General features: G+C 42.6%; 2 protein-coding genes across 2 annotated transcripts in view; one reads left to right on the forward strand and one right to left on the reverse strand.

Moving 5' to 3' along the window:
• The window catches only part of LOC118208092, a 43,675-nt gene extending 35,568 nt beyond the window's left edge, over nucleotides 1–8,107 (reverse strand). The window contains exon 1 of the transcript XR_004761511.1: nucleotides 8,032–8,107. The gene's annotated coding sequence lies outside the window, so the exon portion shown is untranslated. The remainder of the gene's footprint in view (nucleotides 1–8,031) is intronic.
• LOC118208091 lies at nucleotides 438–13,725 on the forward strand. Its single transcript, XM_035382386.1, has 6 exons — nucleotides 438–1,019; nucleotides 8,853–8,922; nucleotides 9,063–9,398; nucleotides 9,729–10,049; nucleotides 10,361–10,648; nucleotides 11,923–13,725. The coding sequence occupies exons 2-6, from the start codon at nucleotides 8,880–8,882 to the stop codon at nucleotides 12,087–12,089; spliced, it is 1,155 nt and encodes a 384-aa protein (XP_035238277.1). The 5' UTR covers nucleotides 438–1,019; nucleotides 8,853–8,879; the 3' UTR covers nucleotides 12,090–13,725.
• Nucleotides 13,726–14,222: the final 497 nt, after the last annotated feature.

The raw sequence follows: 14,222 nt of genomic DNA on the forward strand, positions 1-14,222 counted from the left end.
AGTGTCCTACAGCTCATCTTCTGAGGGAAAATGGATCGCCCCCTTGAATTTCCCCAAGACGTCCTCAGCGACCCGTTGTATGGATATCAGGGACGGTGGCGCTGGAGACAGGTAAGTCCTCTGACACCACCCAATAGGAGGTAGCACTAGCCTGCCAGGATAAATCATGCCAACCTCCAGGGCTTTCCCCCATCCGTGCTCCTTTTCAATCCCCAGAGAGTGGACCAAGGCATTCACCGTTTGCCTCGACAGGCGAAAATCCCTTTTCAGCTCCACAACAACGGTCGCGTTCTGGCAACCGCCACTTAAGTTTCCATACAAGCCTGCCTGCATGCGACATATTAGCTACAAAATTCACGGTCGAGAAATCAACGGTTGTAATTTATCTATAGTAGCTAGCGATTGTGTACAAATTGTATCTGAAATGTTTTTAAATAAAGTTAAGTCTCTATGAAAGCTCAGAAAACGTGGTCACTGTGATGTTATTAGCGTAATAAAGCGCTATTAATGTTAATTCTGTGCTTTTATTTTGGTAGAATAACGGCCGGAACTCAACAGAAGTTTTTACCGGAAGTTATGTTGCTAGCTTCACGGAGCTCGGTTTATCCGGAAGTCTCGAAAATGCTAATGACCCTAATATAGGTCGGAAAGGAAGGATATGATGGAGGAGATGGGAAGATTGGGGATAACAGGAGCAGGATTGAGGGATGTACTGGAGTGTGGTGCTAGTGGGCAGGGGAGGAGATGTTTTATCAACTACCTTCGGGGAACGGGACTGTTAATAAAAGTGTGACAGGCAATAAGCTGTAGGAGTTAACTTACTCCGAAAGGTGGCAGTAATGCAACTTTCAAGGATGTAAGCTGCCGGTAAACAACACCGAAGAAGAAGAAGAAGAAGCTAATGACCCGAAGAAAATGACGACACGACTTCTGAAGCCTGAGACAGGTGCATGCCACTGAACTGTATGAGAACAAACAAACTGCGAAACTTTTTGCACGAAAATACAAAAGGAAGCCAGGTGAGATTAATCAAAGTTCTCTAAATGCATGAATATATGTGGTTTTAAAATGAGAGCAGGCTAACACTGAATTAGCACGACCAACTGTGCGGCTTGTCATTGTGTTTATTATCATTGTTTGCGATTATACCCCAGTGGTTATTATCTAGTGATGTATTTTAGTTGGACAGGGTGGAATGGTATTCGTAGTCGGACGAACAGTTGGAGGAGTTGCAGAGATGATAGCGTCAGTAGCCGTCGTCAAAATAGGAATGGTGGACAGCAGAGGAGAGGGAGGAGCTGTCCACCACCTTGCACGACAGTTACTACTGACCAACAAAAAATGTCTTACTCCGAGGCGATGAAGAGAGTTGAAAGTGGACGAAGTGCGGCTGTTAATAATATGAGCAGAGCTGTGCCGGCCAGTCAGCCGCTTCCACCATCGGTATCTCAGGTAATACCACCAGACACCTTGTTGCTGCAGAAGGAATCGCTTTTGGCGTTTATTGTTGATGTACTGGTTGCTACTAAATCTAAGGAGAAGAGATCAGACGTTATAAAACTTGTGGTGAGTGCAGCAGAAAGGTTTCTGGGTACAAGGAATTTCCTACCTGAGCGTCTTCACAGCTACATGAAAGAGAAACAATCTATGCCTGAGCCGCAAGGGTTGGTTATGGAAGGTGAAAGCGAAAATGATAATGAAGAGGGTGATGATACTGCTTAATTTCTGGATGTTTTACATCCTTCAGTGGAACGCAAGGAGTTTAATTGCAAATGGACAAGAATTTAAAAGATTTGTGGCTGCTTTTAATGATAAACCAGAAATGATTTGTGTTCAGGAATCTTGGTTAAAACCATGCTTAGGCTTTGTAATACCAGGGTATGAGAGTTTAAGGAAAGATAGATATAATAGGTCTGGAGGGGGATGTGCTACATTTATTAAAAGAGGTATTCAATATAAAATAACTGATTTTAATACCAACCTTGAGTGTGTTGGTGTTGAAGTATGGAGATCATTAGGACAAATAACAATGATACATTTCTACAACCCATGTTATCAACTGTCATTAGGTGAATTGGGGGAAGTTATGGATAAAGTAAGGTCTCCAGTTATATGGGTTGGGGATTTTAATGCACATAACCCTTTATGGGGTAGTAAGGATAAAGATAGCAATGGAACGGTCATTGAGGATTTTTTGGATAGATATGACTTAGTCGTAATAAATGATGGGAGATCAACTCTGTTTCATATTGGGGGGAATAGTATGAGCTGCATAGACCTAACTATAGCATCAACAAATCTGGCCAGGGTAGGGCATTGGAATGTGTTAGACAGAAACACTAAGTAGTGATCATTTTCCTATTTTAAGTAAGTTTGGTAGGTCGCTAATTACTGAAGGAATGAAACAACCTAGTAGATTTAACTTTTCTAAGGCTTGTTGGGAAGATTTCATTCATTCATTCAGAACTACCGCCCGGTATCTCTCCTCCCTTTCCTACCCAAAACACTTGAACGTGCTGCATCTAACCAGCTCTCTGCTTTCTTCTCTGAGAACAACCTGCTTGATCCCCACCAGTCTGGCTTCAGGCCTGGCCACTCGACCGAGACTGCACTCCTCTCGGTCAGTGAGTCACTCCATGCCGCACGAGCAGCCTCCCTCTCCTCTGTCCTGATTCTTCTAGACCTCTCCGCTGCATTTGACACTGTGGACCACTCTACCCTCCTCCCTGGCAGCAACAGGGATCCACGGCACAGTCCTTGACTGGATTGAGTCTTACCTCTCTGACCGTTCCTTCCAGGTTGCCTGGGCGGGTAAGGTATCACCACCCTGTCCCCTCACCACCGGAGTTCCCCAGGGCTCAGTCCTTGGTCCCCTTCTCTTCTCCATGTACACCAGATCCCTTGGCCCTGTAATATCTGCCCATGGCTTGTCCTATCACTCCTATGCCGACGACACGCAACTCTTTCTCTCCTTCTCCCCATCGGACACACAGGTCCCTGCCCGCATCTCCGCTTGCCTGAGGGACATTCAGAGCTGGATGGACAATCACCACCTGAAGCTCAACCCGGGAAAGACGGAGCTAATCTTTATTCCTGCTCTATCCTCTCCCCTCCTCGACTTTTCCATTTCCTTAGGGGACACCGTAGTGACATCATCACCCTGCGCCAAGAATCTCGGAGTGATGATGGACGACAGGCTGTCCCTCTCCAACAACATTGCAGCAGTAACCTGGGCATGCAGATTTTTCCTATACAACATCCGCAGAATCCGCCCCTTTCTCACCACCTACTCAACCCAGCTCCTGGTCCAAGCAATGGTTCTGTCTCGCCTGGACTACTGCAACTCTCTTCTGGCTGGACTACCGGCATCTGCCACCAGACCCCTGCAGCTCATTCAGAATGCTGCGGCTCGTCTGGTCTTCAACCTCCCCAGACACTCCCACGTAACTCCCCTGCTCACTACCCTCCACTGGCTGCCTGTTATAGCTCGCATCAAATTTAAAACATTGGTCTTAGCATACCAGGCAGTCAAGGGATCAGCCCCAGCATACCTCCACAAGAAATTCAAACCCTACATGCCAGCCAGATCCCTCCGTTCTGCTACCTCAGGACGCCTAGCACCTCCCCCTCTTCGCACCTGCACTTCCAGAACACGTCTCCTGTCTGTTCTGGCCCCACAATGGTGGAATGACCTCCCTGTGGAGGTCAGAACAGCTGAGACTGTGACCCATTTCAAACGACGACTGAAGACCCACCTCTTCAGGCTGCACCTCTCCCCATCCCTCCCTTCCCCCCTGTAAATGACTAAACTTAGGGTTGTAACTAGGCAGCTGTTTCATAGGTGACTTAGGCGCATCAACTGTCTTAACGACTACTCGTATTTTTATTTATTTTTATTTTTATTTTTCCATAGATTGCGTTGTTGCCGTTCTCGTTGTTAGTGTTAATCAGTTTAACCATCAGGGTCCAAGTTGAACTATGCGGTTGTTCCCTGTACCTGGACCGGTACTTCTCTCTAGGGGTTTCGTCATACTTGTTCCTGGTTATGCTTATACACTTTGTTGTACGTCGCTCTGGATAAGAGCGTCTGCCAAATGCCTGTAATGTAATGTAATGTAATTTCAAGGTGAAGACTCTAGCTTCAGTAGGAGAGGTAGATAGCGAGAGTTCCATTGATCATTGGAATGAATCTGTATGCTCAATGATTTACAAGATAGTATTCCTTTGGAGGAGAGTCCTAAGGCCCGAATAATTGTTCCATGGTGGAATAAACAATGTGATATAGCTGTAAAGAACAGAAACAAAGCATTTCGGAAACTAAGGAAATTTCCAATGCAGTGTTATGCTGTTGAGTACAAAAGGTTGCAAGCAGAGGCAAGGAAAGTTATTAAAGAAGCTAAAAGAAATTGCTGGAGGAGATATTGTGGTACGCTATGTCCTGATTCCCCAGTGAGCCAGTTGTGGTCTACTGTGTGGAGAATGTCTGGGGTATATAAGAGGCCATCAATGCCAGTTTTGCTTGAAGGTGAAGCTGAGGCAGTCACTAGTAAAGAATGTGTGTGTAAAAGCATTTCAGCAAGTGCATAGTTTAGAGAGCCTAGGAGAAGACAGGATCAGGAGGAGAGCTGAGATGTTGGAAAAGGAGAAGTGGAAATTAAGCCGCCCAAAGTACCCAGAACTTTTAGTCCCAGGAACTACTTTTCAAGAGCCGCGTTTTCACCGCAGGAACTTTACCCCGGAACTAGGAACCTTTTGAGGAACTCAGGAACTATGGTTTAAATTAAGTTCCGGGGACTTTATTTTACTCCAAAAAAAGTCCCTGCTCAGGGGGTAGTACTTTCCAAAAGTACCTGAACTTTTGGGGTGGGGCGCAAGTGCTGAAAATTTCTGATTGGTCGACTACTCACTGTGTTTTATTTCAACTGCCATTTAAAAAAATCTGCAGCCGCAAACTGATTTATTTTCATAATAACTTGAAATCAAACTTGTATGTTATACGGCACAGTAGCCTACTTTTGATTATAGCCTGCCAACGTCTTGGAATTATAACGTGTGCTCTTCTGTTCTTTTCTTGCTTTAGTATTCGTTTTATAAAATGTTATGCATTCGTGCTGGGACAGCATATTACGTACCAAAAGATTCAAACGATTTAATTCGGTTGCTGAATATTTTCTTCCGGATTTTCTTTGTTACACATAGATAAAATAATTGGTAAATGTGGAAAAATATAAAATGTCCTGCGACGCTTAGCGGGAAGCAACTGGGGAGCAGGGAGGGAGTCAATGTTCTTAATTTACCCAGCAATGATAAGATCTGCTCTTGAATATGGATGTATTGTTTCTGTATCTGCTGCTAAATTAGCTGTGGATAAGCTGGCTACTGTTCAGACAAAGGCAGTAAGAATGTGCTGCAGTCTTTTAGTACTACACCAATTCCGGCTTTATTAATAGAGATGGGGGAGATTCCTTTAAGGTTAAGGCATATTAAACTGGGACTGCAGTATTGGGCTAAATTGAGTAGCTTTAAAAATCATAACTTCCCAGCTAGGTGCCTTCTTCAAGACAATTGGGAGTTTGGCAATAAGAAGAAAAAAGGACATTTTCTGGGTAGAGTGAGAGAATGGGCTGAGAAGCTTGGAGTTGGAAATGAAACAATTATAGATTTTCCTTGCTGGCCAGCTATCCCCTTCTGGTTACTCCCTGATCCTGAGATAGACCTAACTCCTCTCTAGGATTCATGGAAAAGGCATAAGCGGGTTTGACTTAGATGGATATCTTAATCAGGCATGGGAGTCGCATTTGAAAGGTAGATTCTTTAGAAAAGTCTTCTTTAGGGAGAGAAAAGTGTGATTTGGAAGAACGTCTTGGCAAGGTCGAATATCGGAGGAAGATCTAGGAGGGAATTATAAAGGAGTGGCACAGAGAGTGGGAAAATGATAAAAGAGGGAGGCTCTACTTCTCAATACAACGATCTGTCAAAATTAAAAATGTCATGTCAAGAGAAAGGGTCATTACAGTAAAACTGACTAGATTAAGATTGGGGCACTGTGGGCTAAACCAGTGTTTAAAGATGATAGCCCATCTGGATGTTTTCCCTATGTGAGTGTGATATGCCCAAGACAGTTGAGCATGTTATTATAACATGTAAGAAATATAGGAAAGAGAGGAGGGTATTATTCAAAGATGCCTCAGAGTTAGGTGTTTCTTCCTTTTCTTTTAAAACTTTGCTTGGTCGAGATATAAAGAATCGGGAACTAATTGAGAAGAAAGTAGTGGCGTTTTTGTTAGCTACTGGAATATTCTCACGGATTTAGGTTGAGTGTCTATTGAGCAAATTGTTATTGTTATTATTATTATTAGTATTTTTTATTTTATTTATTTATTTTTTATTTTTCATTTTGTTACTTTACTTTATTTATATTATTTTAAAAATTATGAGTTTGACTAATAGACCAGTGGAGGGCAGTAATACGCCTTGAAGCGTCAAAACTGCCGGAAATCCTTTAAGAAGAAGAAGGTATTCGTAGCAAAGAGATATTAGAGGATATCAGAATTTTCTGAACATTTACATTTGGAGAGAATTACTTATACAAACTTTCATATTTTTCAGTTGCCATCTATTGGATTACATGGAAAGTTTGAAGTGGGATTATTAAAAAATGCTACAGTAAAATTTCACAGAAATGGGGTAGGCTGTAGAACAGGACCCCTTCTGCCAGGAACAAGTGTCAGAATTTTCAGAACTTTTACATTTGGAGAGAAACTCTTATCCAAACTTTCCTATGTTTCAATTGCCATCTATTGGATTACATGGAATGTTTGAAGTGGGATTATTAAAAAACGCTACAGTAAAATTTCACAGAAATGGGATGGTATGTAGACCAGGACCCCTTCAGCGAGGAACAAGTGTCAGAATTTTCAGAACTTTTACATTTGGAGAGAAACTCTTATCCAAACTTCCCTATGTTTCAATTGCCATCTATTGGATTACATGGAATGTTTGAAGTGGGATTATTAAAAAATGCTACAGTAAAACTTCACAGAAATGGGGTAGGATGTAGACCAGGGCCCCTTCTGCCAGGAACAAATGTCAGAATATTCTGAACTTTTTCAATTGGGGAGAAATTCTTGTCCAAACTTTCATATTTATTTAATATGTCCGTTTTTCAATAGGATTTTTATTACTGTAGCCTATTTGTTTATATAGACAGTTTGGAGTTTTATTTGCATATGGTGCAGTGATATTTCATCCACACCATTTAAAATGTACATTATTTCCTGTTCTCTCATACTCACGTAATGTTGAGACGATTATATTTTGAGGAAAAAGCAAGATGCGTGACACTTGGGTATCTGATATTTCAATATTACAGAAAGCGCCATGTCATGTGAACGTAACAAAATAAAAAATAATAATAAAAAAACTAATTTCAAATCACCACCTTTGTTCACTTTCTCACTTGAGCCGTATCTCACTTTTAGAAGCAAATTATAGCCTTTGCAAACCGCGAAACCGTCCGATCATATAACGCAACTGATTTAAGGTGGACCGGAAATTTCGAATCGGGAGCCAACTTCAGCGTCGTTCGCTTATGCCGTGCGAATGAAGTAGGTAATACTAGTCCCTTGCGAATAGCGCTTTAAAAACAGAAAAACGTTGTTATAGTTTCATTAGTAGACGATACACGACAACTATGCCGAATACGGAGTTTCGTAGTGCCACCATTGTCGCTCTGGTCGTTCATTTAACACGCACATCCTCCCTGCAGTCTCATCTACAACTACACCCCCACCCATGACACTGGACAATATTATCTATCTTGGCATTCATAAAAATATTCTTTCACCACTGAAAATCGTATTCCGTCATAGCAACAAGATAAACCCGACAAGAGCCCGAAGATAGGCCAATACAGCAGTGAAAACGCTGCTCACTGAATAACGAAATAAACAAGAAAAAGTTTAAAACTTATATCATGTCATTCTACAGTCGAAATATGGGACTAAATATTGAATAAATATACAACCTTACCGCTGGTTTTACGCGTAGAGATGTCCCTTTTGAGACTGAGTGTTCATATATTGCATGGGCGTAGGAAGCATTGAAAATGTGGGTGGGACAATCTAAGGGAGGTGTGGGCAGGGGCGGTTTTTGTGGTTTGGAGGCCCCAGGCAAAGACCAATGTGAGGCCCTTCTCCATTTTGCTTAACGCAATCATATGTAGTGAACAAAAACTATTTGGAGTGTGTGAGTGAATGCGGCTCCACACACACAGGCTCCAAAAACTATTTGGAGCCTGTGTGTGTGAGTGAATGCGTACCGTATTAGCATGTTTGTGGTCCTGCTGTGTGGTTTATCCTCTCTTGTGATGCACAAAACGTGTTACTAAATCATGCTGCTGTAGCTGTACTGTATTTCGCAAATATACTCAGAATAACAAAATGACACAAGACATGAAAACAAATGGAAGTTATGAAATCCTCAAATCAGGCATTTCAGAGTGGCACAGCTTATCTCATCTTATTTAAAGTTACACTTGTAGTTTTTTGCCTTAATATATTCTAAAATGAATTTTGACTGCACAAAGTAATGGCTAAATAATATTGAATCACGTTCTCATAATATATGTAGGTGGCTTGCAATGTAACGTCTCCGTCACCATTCAATTTTAGCCTAATCTTTTTGTGCTCCGGGTCAGGACAGTGCACTGTCATTAACTTGCTTTCATTTTGAAAAAACAGAAGTTTATAAAATGTAAACAAAGACAAAAAAGAACATTGACCATTTCAAAGTCACAATGGCAATTAAGGAAATTTCACATAATTTTTTTTCTTCCAACATTACATTTTCAGATCTTTCAGTAACAATTCCAGCCGGAAATGAGAATTGCAGGTTATGGAATCCTTGTTGCACTTCAGTTGGGTGAGTAACTTAACTACTCAATGTATTATCCAGAGTGACTTTCAGCTGGATATATATATATATATATATATGTATGCGATACAATGGCAGTTATTTTTCTCTCTCTTATGGTGACTGAATATCCAACTTCCCTCTCCTAGCCCAGCTGGCAGTATCTCCAGTCTACTCTGTCCGCACGTTCGTGAGCTTCGGCCATTCCCTCACTCTTCCCTGCCATGGAGACCCCAGCAGGGATGTGGATTGGTTGTTTCAGCAGGATGAGTTTCCTGATTGGCTTTTTGTGGCCCAACTCCACACCGGAGCCTTTTCCTCTGGAAACGGCTTCCAGGGACGGGTGGAATCCTTCCACCTAACAGAGCCAGGAAACTACAGCCTCACCCTCAGTCCTGTGGTGTACAGTGACCTCGGCATTTACAAGTGCCAGTACAAGGATGAGACTGAGATCCTTCTTTCAGATGTGAAACTAGAAATTAGAGGTCAGTGCATGTTGCCTTTTTTTCCGACAGACTGAGTGAATGTTTTTAGTGCTTGTGGATTTGATAGCCCTAAAAGCTGTTTTTTGACAAAGGATATTACTATTATTATTCTTACGATTGCTTTTCGGGGGACAGGATCATTCCAGTCTGTATAAAACCCACAAGCCTTGGGTGGTTTGCAGTGGATAGCATATGCTGCATCAGGGCCTTCATCTACCCCAAGCAACAAGGTTGAGCTGTTCAATTCTTGTATGCCAGGAATGCTTTGTAAATCTCTGTCTGCCTGTCTCTCTCTTTCCCTCTCTCTTTTTCTGTCTCTGTCTATCTCAGTCACATCAAATGTTTCTATAGCGATGGGAATGTCCGTCAGTCTTCCTTGCATTGGGAAAATTAATATGCAAGCACATGCTGGTGATCTGGATATCCTCTGGAAGAGAGGTGGAGAGAAAGTTTACCAGATCCATAAGAACACCATCACATATGGTCCCGGGTTCGAGAACAGAGCTTCAGTTTCCCCAGAACAAGCCCTCTATGGAAACATGTCTTTAACCATCAGACAGACACGGTTTTCAGATGAAGACGACTACCAGTGCTTCTACAATAGTCCGAAAGAGAGGGGGAATCCAGATTCTGCCAGTCTCGTTGTGACAGGTAAAATTCACTTTAGATCTTCAGTTCTGTAGGGTAGCCGAGCAGCTCAGGTGTGTAAGTGTCTGGTGTGTATTATTTATTTTTTCATGTGGTAAGTTTAATCAGGGCAAGTGTAACAATGTTTCATAATTCACAGAAGTATTGATGAAAGATGACACCAGTAATTTTTGGATGCCATAATTTGCCCTGTATCATTTTTACCTTTTTACATGATCAAGCTGACTGCTGTTGATAATGTGTTCATGTCCCCTGTAAATATACATGAAAGTGTAAAATATGCAAATATGTAAATGAATTCCCTGCCCTCACAGGCCACCCTCCCCAGACCCTCACAGTGAAGGCCGGTGGTTTGCTCTCCATACCGCTCTATACCGCAGACACAGTGAGGGTAACATTCAGTGCCCTTGGTTCAGATGAAGTGATGATGCTCGATGCAAATAAAGGCCCAGCCAGGTACGGGAAGCGTTGTGCTCAGAGATGTAAGCTACAGAACTACACCCTTTTGCTGAGGAGTGTGACACTGGAGGATGCCGGAGTCTACAAGGTAACCGATCCTGAGACCAAGAAGACCATCGGCTCAGTCTCTCTGCAAGTCTCAGGTACGGTCCTCCTCTTCAGATCTGTGTTTGTGCAGACGCAGGGCTCAGCATCTTATTGGTGCACTCTGTTATTCCACTGAGTTATGGCTGCTGTAAGCCATTGGGAAAGTAATGGAAATAACAAAAATAATAATATAAAATAAAATGTATTTTTTCACAATGCCAATGTTTTATTGTCCCCTTGAGCACAATATACATAAGAGACACAAAAGTATAGGTTTTAGGCTTTTGCAATCTTAGGCTATGGTTTCTAAGATGTAGCCTAGCTGTAGTGGCATTCCGTCTACATCTCAAAATAAGCCGCAAGCGAGCTGTAGGCACAGTAACTTCAGTCTGACGCGAATGACAGGAGATGTAATTTAGTCTGAAGAAGTTTACTGAAATTATAAAGTTTGAATCATATCGTGTCACACGGTAGAAAAACTATGTGCTCCCGTGCCTAATGCAGCTCTCTGCCACTTCATTAGGTGACAGGAGTGGCACCCGGTGTGGTCTTCTGCTGCTGTAGCCCATCTGCTTCAGGGTTTGACGTGGTGTGTGTTCAGAGATGCTCTTCTGCATACCTCGGTTGTAACGAGTGGTTATTCAAGTTACTGTTGCCTTTCTATCAGCTCAAACCAGTCTGGCCATTCTCCTCTGACCTCTGCCACCAACAAGGCATTTTCGCCCAGAGAACTGCCGCTCACTGGATATTTTCTCTTTTTTGGACCATTCTCTGTAAACCCTAGAGATGGTTGTGTGTGAAAATCCCAGTAGATCAGCAGTTTCTGAAATATTCAAACCAGCCCGTCTGGCACCGACAACCATGACACGTTCAAAGTCACTTAAATCAACTTTCTTCCCCATTCTGCTGCTTGGTTTAAACTTCAGCAGATCGTCTTGACCATGTCTGCATGCCTAAATGCATTGAGTTGCTCCCACATGGTTGGCTGATTAGATATTTGCATAAACCGGTGCAGTTTGCAGTTGAACAGGTGTACCTAATGAAGTGGCCAGTAAGTGTATGTGTTACTCACCTCATGTACCCCTAGACCTTTGGGGTCGTAACAGCTAATACTTTTAGTCAGACTTCTAACTTGGCATCAGCTCTGCTTGTTGTATGAACCTTTATGGAGGCACTTTTTGTAAGTCCCTCTGGATGTTTGCTAAATGTATTGTTGTTGTTGTCATTGTTGTTGTTATTAATATTATTATTGTAGTCTTCCTTCCTGATTATTACCTGCTCTTCTCTGTTTCTCCCAAATGAGTCCCTATTTCTCCATGTTCTCTCTTAGCCTCTGCGGGACTCTCTGCTGGAGCAGTGGCTGGGATAGTGGTGGGAGTGATGGTGTTGCTGCTGGTTCTGGCTGGCAGTGCCTTTGCAGTCTGGAAGTTCTTCATAAAGACAGCAAACCCTGAAAATGACATTAGTTTCCAAGCAGCCAATACAGAAGATCTCTAAGGTTCCAACAGCAGAGCAGCATGCATTCTGTTTCCTGACAGCCATGAGCCCCCTCTCTCTGTGTCCTGTAGGGCAGTTATAAGTTGTTTCTCTGCGGTCCTCTCTCTGAGGGCTCAAATGCTTTATTTCTGCATAAGCTCCCAAATGAGTCTGTGTCTGTTACTTTCAATATTCCAACACTATCTTCCACTTCCCTTCAGGATCGCCAGACCCCTCATGCCAGATACCCATAATTCTAAGACACTGGGGGGGATTAACAACCTCCTTGCATGTAGAGGAGGCATAGTAAGGACTGTTCATTCGCTGTTAACCACACTAACGTTGTGAACCCCCATGGTGTGATAGCTTTGTGCTGTGCCAACTCGACGCCTAGATAATTGCTGTGTATCCCTATAGAGCACCACCGGCGACTAGCGGGCACCGTCAGTATTTCAAGGCCGCTCCATTCACACCAGCGAATGGAGGAAAGTCTAATTGAATAATTAGCAAATACAATTACAATATCCAACAGGTCTGAAAAACTCAAAGCGAGTGCAGGGTAATAGAATCTTACAGTGTCACGTTTCTGAGTTCCCTAGCCTGCACAACTTAGAAATAATTCTTCATCTTCTCGTAACCTGAACCAAAAGTAATCATGTTTGGTATGGGTATATTTTAATACTCACAACGAAGGTCGGGGTACAAAGTATATCCACCTTTCTTGCATTGCTAAATAATTATCCAACTAGATCAAAACTAAATAAATATTTACCAAAGTTACTGAAACCCGCCCCACAATGGGAAAGGCGAACGTGATATGAAGGTGTGCCCTCCAAACAGCCAATGACAGCCCAGACTGCGCTCTCCTGGTCAGGTTTTTAAGTCGATGACCACTGAAGCCGCCCTTCTTCTTTTTTCTTGTTCAAAGTTTTCCTTTTCCCCTCCGTACCCGAGCCGTGGCTCACGTTGATTTTTAGGAAGCTACCCTAGCCTCTGTGTCCCCGCCGAATAACCCTGGATCGGTTGGACTTAAGAGTGTTTGCACCGCTTTGGAACCGTGTGTCTATGCCTTGAAGTACTGACGGGCTCATGTTGGGAGTCCGGTGTCGCCGATCAAGCTGGCCTGTCTAAAGCTACATTTCCGGCTTTGAACTTAGCGCATGCTGCCTCAGCTCGGGGATCACTTTCCCCTCCCTCTCTCCTCTCTTCCTCTCCTCTCCACACTACGACTCATAAGTAACGCCATAATTCGAAGTTTAACGTACCGTTAGCTATTTATGCATACATCCGTACGGAGCCAGCAGTAGCAAGACAGTGGCTAGATGGTAAACCACATTGTATGGTTAAAGAACTTTGTGTTATGAGTCGAGTGTAACTGATTGTTGTCTGTCTCAGACTAATCATAGACTACGTGCGTAAAATGGTATTAGTTCATAGTTCAGAGTTTCTGTGTAGTGGTACCCAGCAACCTTATTGAGAGAGCGTTTCACTTATGAACTATAATACTGATACTGTAACGTCTGACTCGTCACTACATTCTACATTATATGTAAGGAATTGTATTGTACTATACTGTGCCAATATCTTCTCCCGTGTTACAAGCAAACTGCTTAACTTCCCATAACAATTATTTGTCATTAAAGCTTATATTTTTGTATTTGTTTTGTACATGCTAATGGAATGATCACCAACGAAGTCAAATAGAGACATTTGAATTCATAAGTGCCAAGGGTCAATTCCCACTAAATAATTTTAAGTGTTGATGTTGATAAAGGGTGATCTCCAGTTATTCTAGGTTCAGTATTCAGAGTGCTGTGTGGGAGAAACTAATCCCAGCCTGGGCCAGTCGGACTGAGAGTTCCCACCAAACTGTTGATCCCTTCTTTAAGTAATAAGCACAATTCACAGAGTCTGCTGTAAATGAGTTTATTGTAGAAGACTCGAAGTTACATACGAGAAACCTGACTGGTCCGCACGAAGCAGCTCTGAGCTCAACTCTGAACACACTCTTCTTTTATACTGTTTTCTAGCTCCTCCTGTTGTGGAGCCTAAACTCAAACCCCTCATACAAGCCCTGGTGGGTGAGGTGAGTTCCCCTTCACTGTAGAGCATTTGGAAAAGTCCTATATAAATGTAATTATTAATAATAATAAT

The sequence above is a fragment of the Anguilla anguilla genome, chromosome 11 (genome assembly GCF_013347855.1).
Source record: "Anguilla anguilla isolate fAngAng1 chromosome 11, fAngAng1.pri, whole genome shotgun sequence".
NCBI lineage: Eukaryota > Metazoa > Chordata > Actinopteri > Anguilliformes > Anguillidae > Anguilla > Anguilla anguilla.